This window comes from Lissotriton vulgaris, chromosome 12 (genome assembly GCF_964263255.1).
Source record: "Lissotriton vulgaris chromosome 12, aLisVul1.2, whole genome shotgun sequence".
In the NCBI taxonomy this organism is placed as follows: domain Eukaryota; kingdom Metazoa; phylum Chordata; class Amphibia; order Caudata; family Salamandridae; genus Lissotriton; species Lissotriton vulgaris.
Genome location: NC_141700.1, coordinates 787,646,559 through 787,660,688, shown reverse-complemented (window position 1 = coordinate 787,660,688; position 14,130 = coordinate 787,646,559). Strand labels below are relative to the sequence as shown.

At 45.8% G+C, this 14,130-nt stretch overlaps 1 protein-coding gene across 3 annotated transcripts in view; it reads left to right on the top strand.

Annotated features, from left to right (window-relative positions):
* The window catches only part of LOC147678725 (asialoglycoprotein receptor 1-like), a 154,457-nt gene that overhangs the window by 84,611 nt on the left and 55,716 nt on the right, over positions 1–14,130 (top strand). For 2 of the 3 annotated variants that reach the window (XM_086946181.1, XM_086946180.1), the window contains exon 6: positions 125–220. The exons of the other annotated variant lie outside the window; for it this stretch is intronic. In XM_086946181.1, the coding sequence (XP_086802307.1) occupies positions 125–220 (96 nt within the window). The remainder of the gene's footprint in view (positions 1–124; positions 221–14,130) is intronic. 3 annotated transcript variants of the gene reach the window in all.

Sequence of the window (14,130 nt, the reverse complement as noted above, 5' to 3'; positions counted from 1 at the left end):
TGTTGAGTCATTGATTGAGGTACCAGGTGTCCTCCCCTGGGTGCGTGTATGTGAGTGTGTGTATGCGCTTGCCCCTCCAGATCTAGCTCCCAGAAGCCTTGACCTCAGCTCCTCTTTTTTCCAGATTCCAGTGTGAAGGAGACGCAGAAGAAGCAGGAGCAGAAACTGAGTAACTTCAGCATGTCCGTGCAGTCCCACTTCCAGGCTGTGCGGAGCGATGGTGAGTGCGTGGGAGCACCAGGGCTGTGGACACACAGCTCATCACCGCAGTCACAACGGGGGCTTTATGGCTCTCTAGCTAAACGCGCAGCTCATCACCGTAGTCAGAGTGGGGGCTTCATGGCGCTCTAGCTAAATGCGCAGCTCTTCACCGTATTCAGAGCAGGGGCTTCATGGCACTCTAGCTAAACACACTGGGGCAGATTTACAAGAAACTGAAGCATCTGTAGAGACGTGTCAGTTTCCCTGCAACAGATACACTTGCACCACCTTGGATGCGCTGTATTTAAAATACGGTGCGCCATGGCGCAAGGATTGACAGATGCGTCTGAAAGTCTGATCACGTTGTAAATTAGCCGCATTGCTTATACCGCCGCTGCGTCACAAAAGTGACGCAACGGCAGTGCAAAAGTGTTGGAAGGGGGTTGTAAACCTGCCCCACAGCTCAACACCGCAGTCAGAGCAGTGGTTCATGGCTCTCTAAGTAAACACACTGCTCATCGCCGCTGTCACAGCGGGGGCTTCATGGCGCTCTACCTAAACACACTGGGGCAGATGTACAAGAAACTGAAACAACTGGAGAGATACGTCAGTTTCCCTGAACCAGCCTGTGATAAACTTGCGCCACCATGGATGGCTCAAGGATTGACAAATGCGTCAGAAATTCTGATGCATCTGTTGACCCAAAAGTCACGCATTACTTGCGTCGTGTCGCAATCATGATGCAACTCCAGCAATACATTTTGAGGCCTATACTTAATGTACTGCGTCACTCCTTATGCCTGCTTCAAGCAGGCATAAGGTTTTGACCAAGTGGTGTCCTAGAAATGGCGCAGTGAAATCTTGTAGATTTTACTGCGTCACTTTTACGAGGCTTTCCTGTTTGGGAATGCCTAACCTTCATACATTATACCTGACACAGGTATAATGTGACGCAGGGCTTTACAACGAGAGGCATCTCTTTAGATGCATCATGTAAATTAGCCGCACTGTTTTTACCGCTGCTGCATTACAAAAGTGACGCAACAGTGGTGCAAAAGTGTTGCAAACCTGCCCCACAGCTCATCACCGCAGTCAGAGCGAGGGGTTCATGGCGCTCTAAATAAAAACACTGCTCATCGCCGCAGTCACAGGGGGGGCTTCATGGCGCTCTAGCTAAATGCACAGCTCATCGACGTGAAGGAAGTGACCCAACTAGGGTCACCCGGGTCTCTCTCGACCTCCTCTAGCCTTCCAAGAAATGAAGAGTCGATGACGCGGTAGAGAATACAAGCACACTAGTTTTTTCACAAAGTACACTGCAGTGGAGTCCAATCTGACCAGCTTCCTATAATGGCTGACGAGAGACTGACTCTAACAAGCATAAAGTTACATTATGTATGTTGTGTAGCCCACAAAGACCCGCCTACTATGAAGAAACACTGGTAGCTGTTGTAATACAATGGGGGTACAGAACATAAGTTTCAATTCCGCAGCCTGGCACAAGCTATCTATGGCCCAAGGTCTTCTGACTTATCCTCTCCACTAGACAGGTGGGAGAAGGCCTCTATGTAACAAAAAAGGCATGCGTTCATGAGCAAGATTCAGCATTTGAGAAACAAACTTACCAAGTGGAGTTCTGGACTTTTATTAAGGTCCAGAGGTGTCAGGGACAACACCCGAAGACCCCTGAGTTCTACCTGTCTCGGTGCACAAATAAACAGAAACACGGGCTTCTCAATGGTGGCGTCAAAGACCAAAGGTTTATTACTGCAGGGACACAGAAGTCACAGAAACTACACACGGGCAGATTCTAGGAGCCTGTTCAATTTGCACTAAGTTGGTTGCTTCCTTAAATACAAGTTTTTTAGCTGGGGGCAACATTCTCCACATACTAGTACGTTTCTTAAACTTTGTGTCCTAAACAATAAATATTTGGCGTTAAACAGGAATCGTCAACAAATTTCTGATGTCAAACATTACGAATGAGAGGTTCCCATTGTTCGATCATAATCCCATGTCATCTTTTCATTCAAGAGCCGGACCGCCTCATCGTAAATTTCGTTACCTCCCCCTAATAAAGGCCCAGAAGGAAAGGAGCAGAGCCAGGTGTAGAAGATAGAAAAACAGGATAAGAGATGTTTGTGGGTCGTAAATGGGCAAGGCTACCAACTTCGGCCGTCTAATCATGATCAGGCCAACGAGCACGAGAACCAGTATAGCAGGACTGGCCTCAGGCAGAGGAGGCAGCTTTTGCTGAGTCATGCGGCCACCGCGTTTCTGTACTAAGGTGCACGTGTCACTAGCAAGGTGAATCGCCGGCTAAAGCCTACGTGTCCTTAAGTGAAATGAATTGATCAGAGGTCACTGTGTGTTCATTGACTATGTGAGGGCAAGAATACAAGATGGATGCCATAATCTAAAATGGATGCCATCGGTGTATCGGAAATGTGTTCATAACAAGAGTGCTCTTGCTCGTAGCATAGCGAAAACACCAGGATATACTATATGGATCATTTACGGTTCACTGGTACCGAAATTATGGGTTTACGACGATGTCGAAAACACGGGTTCGAATCGTCACGGAACCTCAGACCCTCCTTTTGCCCTTACATAGGCAATTACTCAGTGTATGTCAGAGTCTATCTCGATGTTCATTAGGTCGGTGATATGTTGTTGCAGCATTATCCTTTCTCGCACCTTGTCTCCAAACACAGGCTGTTTTCTAAAACAGGTTGCAGCACAGAGGCTACACAAAGCAGGACCACATTGGATAATAAGGCAGTACGAGAATAGGAATACTAAGATAATACCAACGACCATCAGAACCTTCCATCCCCACGCTGATAGTAGAGTCCCAAGCCATTCCATTAATGACCAATTTCCCTTGTCCACATGAATAGAGTCGGAAATCTTGTGTAGCTTAGAGATCGCTTCGTATACGGTCGGAGCATTATTGGGGATATAAACACAGCAGCTCGATTGGATCATTCTGCATACCCCACCTCGATCTGCAAGTATTACATCAAGAACCATACGGTTCTGTAATGTCATGAGACGATCCGCCTGGAGCTCAGCTGTTAAATTACTAAGGGCACCAGCAGTTTCTGTAATAGTAGACTCAACTACCCGTGTTAGCTGACGTAGATTTCTACTATTGGCCATAGGCCCCCAGAACGGAAGGAAACCTTTGAAAAAGTCTCCGGCTTCCTGACCAGCGGTATCTTCTTTGCTGAAAACACCTCTTACTACTCTGGTCTTGTGATAATTTGGGGAAGCAGTGTATGTCGGAGGCAACAGTCGAGCAATATAGCATGAACCTGAAAAGTCAGCAGGCAACCATGTATATGCCCTATCTCGACAGATGAAGTAGGTACCCTTAGAGTTAGGAAGGCAGGGGAAGAGTTTGACGGATACACGTAAGTTTCAACACAGTCACTCTTCCCTAGCCAAGCTCTTGGATTTCTCCCATTACCTTGCAAGCAGAATTGACCTCTGTGAGGTACGACCCAGACTGGAGTGGAGCTCTTACGCTTGCTTTCACCCAAACTAATGCTATACTCCGTTGAATTCCAACTCAGATAAACTTGAAGCTCATCTCTAGGGATAATTGGGGAGTTATTGACGTCTTTAATCATGTCAGTTATTCCCTTTATCAAGGCATTATTAGCGGAGTTATACTTAGTGGAGCGTGGAGGACGCGGGGGATAGGTCTCGAGAGCATAGACAAATACAGTCTGGAAGGCCCGACATGATCCATTATAGCTAAAAGGCAAGACCAAGTAGGGAATGCCTTTATCCATAGTGTGTGGTATCAAACCACATACCCAGCAGTCTGTTGTGTTAACTACCAGTTGGTGTTGATGCAAGAGCTGTGCAAAAGTGTTATTTATGAATTCTGAGCGTCGAGCTTCCTCATGTTCGGGGAACGGATGAAAGGAATGAAAAGAAGCAACAGTAGGAGAAACAAGATCAAGGGGAGGTACTGTAGTTGTTATCGGGGCAAAAATTAAATAGATACCAAAGGCAATTCCACCCACCAACGTTATTAAAATAATCAAAAACGTAATTGCACATTGCATCAGAAAACATTTGTTATGTAGAATTTTGTATAATCTATTTCTGCGAACATAAATTACATTCTCTCGGTGCAACCCAGGAAGCTCCATCTTCTACAACCGCTCGCGACCACTGATGATATGTACGTAGTTGAAAAGGCCTCTATCAGCCCTGGGAGTTCCCAGAACTAACAGAAAGACCGACCTTGTGTCTGGCCCCCGCAGATTCAACTAGGCACAAAGCCACGACCCTACGGCGACCCAGACGGCAAGGTAATAAGAACAACAGAAATACACAGGGAAATACAAAATATTCAGCAAGCTTCCTGGCTGGAGGCAATGTATCAGATCAAATATAAAAAATAGGCAGTTTCCTGCTTTATTTGTCCTTAGAATGAGAACGAAGGTTGTATCTCAGTTTTCCTGGCGTAGTTTGATCCGGGAATAGTCTATTTTCAGCAGGAGTAACAATGTTCGAGTTCGCAGAGGACAACTGTTCGTTTGATGCGGTCAGTGATCAAAGAAGCAGCTTCAGAAGGAGAGTCAGAGTTCGGTGAATCAGTTATCAGTTCTGCATCACTGAAAGGAACATATTTAGGAACAGGTTCTGTATCAGAGGCACCAATTCCTTGTCTAACCCAATTGTCATAAGGGAGTGGAAGGGGTACACGCTTAGTATGGGTAGCGTGAACCCAGTTTTTCCGTCCAGCCACACGTACAGCAGTCCTTGTTGCCAACAGCACTTGGAAAGGGCCCACGAACTTAGGTTGGAGGTTCCTGGTCCGTCCAAAATTTCTGATAACGATGTAATCACCGGGTTTCAGCTGATGACCTGGACTTTCCGGAGGCTTTGGCAATGCATCGAAAACCTGTTGGTGAATGAGACTCAATTTTGCAGTCAAGTCAAAAAGGTAATCAATTAGCATTGGGTATTCCAGTTGTTTAAATTCCCTAGGTCTTGGTACCCCCCAAACATTAGCAGGGCGACCGAACACAATCTTGTAGGGGCTAAGCCCTACTCGGGAATGCACAGTCGCTCTTGTGGATAACAGGGCCAAAGGTAGTGCGTCTGGCCAGGACAAGCCCGTGGAGGCTTGTATCTTGGCTAGTTTCAGCTTGAGGGTACCATTGTACCCTTCAACTAAACCTGCTGACTGGGGGTGGTTCGCACTGTGAAATTTTTGCTTGATTCCTAAGCCTGCACACACACTCTGCATAACTTTCCCTACGAATTCACTCCCATTGTCCGACCATGCAATCCGTGGCATACCATACCTGGGGAAGTATTCTTTTAGGAGGATTTTGGCAGTGGACAAAGCAGTATTATCTTTTAGTGGATATGCTTCGATCCACCTTGAAAAAGCACAGACTACCACTAGGACATATTTAAGGTTGTTACATCGACCCATGTGAATGAAATCCAACTGAATCACTTCGAAGGGGCAAGAAGGAGGAGCAAAATGTCCAGTGGGTGTGGGGATTCCCTTGCCAGGATTATGCATCAGACATATCATGCAGTTTCTCACCACTCTTTCTGCACATTTACTAATTCCATCATTCTTCCAGACTGGGGCCAACATCTTACAAATCCCTTTAGAACTGATGTGCGCTGCTCCGTGCGCCATCGTTACCACCGCAAGCACATACGCATCAGGCAACATCCAACGCTGCTGCTCCGACAAATCAATCCAACATCCACTAGAGTCCAATTTACCCGTTTTCTCTTTCCATGCAAGCTTTTCCTCTTCAGTCGCTTCTTCCTGAATTGCTTTCACACTTTCCACTGTGTCCTCACACATTCCTGATTCAGCAACCCATCTTGCAGACGTTGCAACATACATCCCACTCATCGTATTCCTAGCTGTCTGTTTAGCTGTCTCATCAGCAAAAGCATTCCCACGACCAACATCATCCGTGATTGCTCGATGAGCACTGCACTTCACAATCGCAACTTCCGTTGGTAAGGTTAGAGATTCCCACAAGTCGTTGACTAGCTGACCATGCTGGATCTTAGTCCCATGGGACGTAATAAAACCTCTTTCCTTCCACAATCGACCAAAACTATGCGCTACGCCGAACGCGTACTGACTATCTGTGAACACATTCACTCTCTTTCCCCTAGCTAAAACACATGCTCTAGTCAATGCAATTAATTCTGCAGCTTGGGCAGAATTCTGACTCACTCTTGCAGTCTCCACAATCGTACTCAAAGTCGTTACTGCGTAGGCAGCTGTTACATCACCATTCTCCAATTTAAAACAAGACCCGTCGACATACAACGTGCCATCTGGGTCTGATAACGGAGTGTCTTTAAGATCAATCCGTCCTTTTGTCTCCTCCTCAGTTCTAAAACAACAGTCATGTGGTTCAGAATCACTCGACTCCTGGCTAGTCGGCAACAGTGTTGCTGGATTCAATACAGTGCATCTTTTAATCTGAATATGACTTGCTAGCAGTGTCAGCTCATAGCCTGATAATCTAGCACTGGTGAGGTGCTGTGTCTTTGTTCGGTTCATGAGTGTATCCACGGCATGTGGAACCATGACCACTAGCATGTTGTTCATGACCAAACCAGTAGATTGTCGAATGGACTTCAGCTGCTGCTGTAGCTCTCAAGCAACTTGGCAACGCTCTGGCTACCGGATCTAATGTTGATGAAAAATACGCACAAGGACGTTGTTTATCACCAAATCGTTGCGTCGGAACACTCAATGCACAACCTTCTCTCTCGTGAACATAGAGTGTAAATGGCTTACTGTAGTCAGGTGTTCCCAACACCGGAGCTGAACACAGTGCATTTCGTAACTCAGAAAAACTCTGCTGACATTCGGCAGACCATGGCACCGGACTCGGAATACCTTTTCTAGTCAAGGCCACCAATGGTTTTGCCAAAAGAGAAAAATTTGGGATCCATTGCCTGCAGTATGAGGTAATACCTAAAAAGGCACGCACTTCTCTCTGTGTGTTAGGAACATTCATCTGCGTAATTGCTTTTATTCTCTCTGGGGTCAACCTTCTTCCCTCCTTTGACAAGAGATGACCTAGGTAGGTCACTTCTTGACAACAATATTGCATTTTGGAAGGTGACACCTTGTGATTTAAATCAGACAAATGATGCAGTAGGGAAAGTGTAGCTGCTTTGCAAATTTCCTTGTCATCGGCAGCCACTAGAAGATCGTCAACATATTGCACCAAAGCAGAACCAGGAGGAAGTACAAAAGAATCTAATTGACTTTTTAATGCCTGACTGTAAATTGATGGGCTTTCACAATAGCCTTGTGGAGCACGTTTAAACCTGAAGCTTCGGCCTCCTAGAGAGAAGCCGAAAATATCTCTGCTTTCTTCGGCTATTGGAATGCTGAAAAAGGCATTCCTCAAGTCGATCACTGAAAACCATGTGGCTGTTGCAGGAATCAACGTTAACAATGCAGTAATGTCTGGAACCACAGGAAACTGTGGAATCACAATTTTGTTAACCTCTCTAAGGTCAATTACAAATCTATAGACTGGAGGTTTTGAAGGATCAGTGCGCTTTAGAATTGGTAGTACAGGGCTGTTACAGACATTTCCTCTAGTTTCCTCTATTACGTCTTTCTGGATCAAATCTTGCACTATCAATAAAAGCGCACGTTCGCCTTCACTAGAGATCTTATATTGTGGGATTCGTGGGAATTTGACATTTGCTTTCAAAGTTACTACATAAGGAGGAATTTCCAAAAGACCTACATCGTTAGGACCAGTCGCCCAAAGAGTATCAGGGAGAGAACGCAGCTCCAGTGGGAGCGCATCCATTGACAAGTACATCGGGGAGATGATTCTCTTACCCAATGTAAGCTGTACTCCTGACGGAGAACAGTACAGAGTCGCATATAGGCGTTTTAACAAGTCTAAACCAAGCAGATTTTCATTACAACCGGTCGTCAAAATCAGGGGTGCTTTTAATTGACGAGGCCCAACAGAGATAGACAAAGGACCAGAAACAGGGTTGTGAACAGGGGCGCCTGAAAAAATTACTGAAACATTTGTTAAGCCGGACAAAGGTGCGCCAGGGAGTTTCGCATGTATGATAGAACATTTTGCTGCACCAGTATGCAACAGAAACGGTTCGACTACACCTGATGTAGCTACTGCGACATAAGGCCCACTCTGATCTACTGGAACTGATACTACTCCCTCTCTTTGTCCATGGCTGTCCTAGTACTCATTTTGCTAAAATTCCTCACTAACTTCACAGTAATCCTCAACGTGATACTGTTGAGATCTATTTGGCTGTGTAGATTGTCCGTTTCGCTGATCAAAATAATTAGAAGGGTGATCATTCGTTTGTGGAGGCATAGCACCTCGTCCTCGACCTCTAGAAGTTTGTGTAAAACCACCACGACCTCTCTGAGCTGCAGCATTATTATTTTGTGCTAGTACTGGACACTCATTCTTATAATGACCCTCCTTTTTGCAGTAAGCACATTGATTCCATTGGTATTGTGGTCTCTGAGAACCGTAATCGGTCCTCTGGTATGGCCCTTGCTGTGAGTTTGTCTGATTCGTGCGGGGTGGATATGCCTGCTGCAAAAGGACTTTAGTTTTTAAATCTTTTGTTTTCTTTTCTGACTTTTCTTTCTCTTCTTTATCCCTATTTTCATAGTACTGGGCAGTTGCAAGTATTTGCGCAGTCGTAGAGACAGCCCACGCACTTTCAGAATCTTTTAATTTATTACTAAGCTTTGGTAACAAATTGTGCACAAATTTATCAACAAATAATCTTTGGCCTCCCTCCGTGCTCATATCCTGACCACTGTGATCTACGAAAGTTTCTTCAAATCTAGTGAAAAAATCGGAGACGCTTTCGTCTTTCTTCTGCCTGCATGCGGACAATTTGTCCCAGTTAACGCGCAATGCTGGCATCAGGGTTTTCATTAAATCGATTATTCTACCAGGGAAATTAGCAATCAGAGGTTCGGGTTTAGAACCACCAATTTGTTGACCATCTGCCGCTATTATAGCTTGCCAATCACCACCTAGAGCAACTGGATGATTTTCTCTACGAATTTTAGCCCAGATTGGTTGCGGTACTACATTGCCAAATAGCATGTCAATGTCCGCTAAATTCATTACGCAAGCTTGAACCGTCTGGGTCAGCTCTTTGTAATATCCAGCGGGATTTTTACGCGGATCTGGCAAGGCCTGTTTTACTGCTAACACTTCAGCTCGTTTCCATGGAATGTGTATCCACACTCTCTGGAATTGGGCTGGAGCGGCTGCAATACCCTGGGCCGCATTAGCTTGAACAGCTTTGCGCCATATTGGCGGAACTTCTCTCATAGGATATTGGTGACCTTGTTTTGTGCTACGTTTCTCTAAGTCTCTTGGTGAACGGAGGGAAGGATCAAACCTGAAGCCTAAAATCAGTTCCATTGCTTCTTTTATCTCCTGACCGACTATCATACCTGCAGCAAATTTTTGTTGGACATGAATTAATTCATCCGGAACTTGTTCAGAATCGTTCTCCTCCCACTCCTCACGTAAAAGGGAACACATAACATCAAACGCATAGCGCTGTGTCGGTTCATTCCATTGCATAAATGTATCTAATACATCTTGTACATCATACCTTCCAACTTTCGAAATCCATCTAAGGACTGTAGAATCTAATATTCCTCGTTCTTCAACACTAGGAAGCTGACTACGTCTCTGAACAGATTCAGAGGCAGGACTCCTAATCAGAGTTTTGTAAAAGGGAGATAGAATATTAGAGACAGATTCAGTGATTCTCCGACGAACAGAAAGCGGAGTCATATAGCTTGAAGAAGTTTGAAGTAGAGTAGTAGTTGGGACAGAAGAAACAGCAACAGTAGGGGTAGCAGGCAAAGTAATTTGTGAAACAACAGGTATGAGCGGTGCAAGCATAGGCAGAGAAGCTGGCAACCCTGGGAGAGGGGGTGCCGGAGGAATATTGTTAACCACAGGGAGTGCAGGAGCTTGATTCAGGGGAGCAGGGGCAGGCATACCAGGCTGTCCAGCAACCGGTAACAAAACATTTGGCAGAGGTGGAGCTGTAGCACCCTGTGCATACGGTGGAGGTGACCTCAACAAGTAAGACAACAGGGGATCCTTTTCAGGGTCTTCTACTGTCTTAGCAGTACTCGATGGCAAGACAGGGTAGCACTTATCTATCGCTAAATTACGCTCTCTATCGGCTACCTCTATCGCTTTCTCAGATTCATTGAGTTGCAGCTGCTTGGCAGACTGTTCTAAGGTCAACTCTTGCTCTTTTTGCTCTTTCTTCAATTTTTTAGTCTCTCTCTGTTTGGATTCTTTTCGCCAACAACGGAAAGAATCAAACATTGCCAGCCGGGCTTTCTTCTTAAACAGTTTTATTTCTAAATTATCGGGAATTTCAGGTTCAAAACTACCATGTAGTGGCCAACTAAGGACACCATCTTTTTCCGTGTAACGGATCCATACCTCATTATAGGATATAGGACCCACCCCGTGCTTGCAATAAAGATCATAAAGAGGAGTTCCAATCGGAGGAACCGGACATGAGTCCTCCAACCGGGAATCCCTGTTGCAACCAAAACATGAAAACATACAGTTTTTCCGACTTACCATTTTATAAACCGGAACACAGAACAAACACAAACAAAGGTGCGCACTCGAACTAAGAACGTAGGCCTACCAAAGTGAACTAATGTATCGATACCCAAACCAAACCAAAAGATTATCGTAACGAGAACAACCAGTGATAATCTTACGAGACCAAACCAAACCAAAGAACTAAACCAAACAATTAGCAACCACTTAATACTTAACTGAGGCACTGAAGACGTCACCAAGGAGAAACCCGTCACGTCTCGCCGTACTAAGGTCTGCACCTCGGGTCCAAGACAGGGCGACAGTCAAGGCAGCGGACCACTGCAGCCGTCCGAACGGGAACCCTCGTGGAAGAGAACGTCGGGCCACTTTTGCGATATGCCGGGATCGATGAAGTGGGGCGCCTCCCTCTGGAATCTTTACACGAAGCTTCTCGAACTCTTCAGGCTTTTGGACCGGTACCAAATGACGTCGCCCCAGTTGGGCGCCAATTGGAGTTCTGGACTTTTATTAAGGTCCAGAGGTGTCAGGGACAACACCCGAAGACCCCTGAGTTCTACCTGTCTCGGTGCACAAATAAACAGAAACACGGGCTTCTCAATGGTGGCGTCAAAGACCAAAGGTTTATTACTGCAGGGACACAGAAGTCACAGAAACTACACACGGGCAGATTCTAGGAGCCTGTTCAATTTGCACTAAGTTGGTTGCTTCCTTAAATACAAGTTTTTTAGCTGGGGGCAACATTCTCCACATACTAGTACGTTTCTTAAACTTTGTGTCCTAAACAATAAATATTTGGCGTTAAACAGGAATCGTCAACAAATTTCTGATGTCAAACATTACGAATGAGAGGTTCCCACTGTTCGATCATAATCCCATGTCATCTTTTCATTCAAGAGCCGGACCGCCTCATCGTAAATTTCGTTACCTCCCCCTAATAAAGGCCCAGAAGGAAAGGAGCAGAGCCAGGTGTAGAAGATAGAAAAACAGGATAAGAGATGTTTGTGGGTCGTAAATGGGCAAGGCTACCAACTTCGGCCGTCTAATCATGATCAGGCCAACGAGCACGAGAACCAGTATAGCAGGACTGGCCTCAGGCAGAGGAGGCAGCTTTTGCCGAGTCATGCGGCCACAGCGTTTCTGTCCTAAGGTGCACGTGCCACTAGCAAGGTGAATCGCCGGCTAAAGCCTACGTGTCCTTAAGTGAAATGAATTGATCAGAGGTCACTGTGTGTTCATTGACTATGTGAGGGCAAGAATACAAGATGGATGCCATAATCTAAAATGGATGCCATCGGTGTATCGGAAATGTGTTCATAATAAGAGTGCTCTTGCTCGTAGCATAGCGAAACACCAGGATATACTATATGGATCATTTACGGTTCACTGGTACCGAAATTATGGGTTTACGACGATGTCGAAAACACGGGTTCGAATCGTCACGGAACCTCACAAGGACCATTTCTCGTAAATGATCAAGTAACAGTTTTAATTATAATACAAAATGGCGTCTTCGAGATGTAAAATGGTGGCACAGAAGTCAACCTAACTAACGTTAATATCTCACACGAAAGGGCACAAGGAAGTATAATGCTACAATATAGACAAAGTCTATCCTATAAAACTTCCAATACTAATCAATCTCACACAAATTATAGGGTAGCTAAAAAAAGTTAATGAAGCTGATATCAAATAGTCGGTAGAACAGTAAGGGGGCACAACACCGTTGTGGACGAAAACCCTCACTCACCCGAGGGTGACATGCTTCATCATTGGGTTTCTCCAACACATAGGGACCGCAAGGTACCCTGTGTGGGCTACGACTTTACCCAAGAGGGAAGGAGCAGGAGCGCGAAGCACTGGTTGGTTCTACCAACTCGTAAATGGTAAGGAGGGGCAGAGTGCAAAGTGAATCAAAATAAATCAAAAATCTGTGTGTATTAAAAACTACCTATTTAGTGGTACTAACTTTATTCTTCTATACTAAATGGTAGTTGTCACTCTGCTACGCAGTGAAAATTATATAAATACAAAATGTGATACTTAGGCCTCTATTCCTTGACTGTCACGCATTAAATTTGAGCAACAAGATCAGTCAGGGGGCTCTAAGTCAACATGTAAGTGTCATCTTCAACCCTCTGTCGAGTGTCACACTAGGTTGCTAATCTGCTTATAACGCCAAACTCACGGGCTGACATCTCGAGTGCGTTGATTAACGACCTAGTGTGACACTCGACAGATGGTTGAAGATGACACTTACATGTTGACTTAGAACCTAACTAACGTAACATCTACACTTATTAGCTGAGTGTGCATACAGCAAGAATACATTATGAATTAGCTACATAAATGCTAACATATTATCAGGTAAAACATGAGTAATATGGCAATAATACATTTTCAATTCTAACAGATGCAGTCACAGGTTTCATGGCACTCTAGCTAAACACACAGCTCATCGCCACAGTCACAGGGGGTTCTTCATGGCACTCCAGCTAAATGGGCAGCTGATCGCTGCATTCAGAGCGGGGGCTTTATGGTGCTTTAGCTAAGAGTGCAGCTCATTGCTGAAGTCAGAGCAAGGGCTTCATGGCGCTCTAGCTAAACACAGCTCATCACCGCAGTCAGAGCGGGGGCTTCATGGCGCTCTAGCTAAACACAGCTCATCACCGCAGTCAGAGCAGAGCTTCATGGCGCTCTAGCTAAACACAGCTCATCGCCGCAGTCAGAGCGGGGGCTTCATGGCGCTCTAGCTAAACACAGCTCGTCACAGCAGTCAGAGCGGGGGCTTCACAGTGCTCTAGCTAAACACAGCTTGTCACCGCAGTCAGAGCGGGGGCTTCATGGCGCTCTAGCTAAACACAGCTCATCGCCGCAGTCAGAGCGGGGGCTTCATGGCGCTCTAGCTAAACACAGCTCGTCACAGCAGTCAGAGCGGGGGCTTCACAGTGCTCTAGCTAAACACAGCTTGTCACCGCAGTCAGAGCGGGGGCTTCACGACGCTCTAGCTAAACACAGCCCGTCACCGCAGTCAGAGTGGGGGCTTTGCGGCGCTCTAGCTAAACACAGCTTGTCACCACTGTCACAGCGGGCTCTTCACGGTGCTCTATCTTAACGCATAGTTCATCACCGCAGTCAGAGCGGGGGCTTTACGGTGCTCTGCACCCTCACTTCACCAGCTGGCTGCAGAAGAGGCGAAGAAACAGTCTGCCCCTTCACTACATCAGCTGACACCGGGGGAGGCGAAGAAACAGTCTGCACTCACACTACATCAGCTGGCACC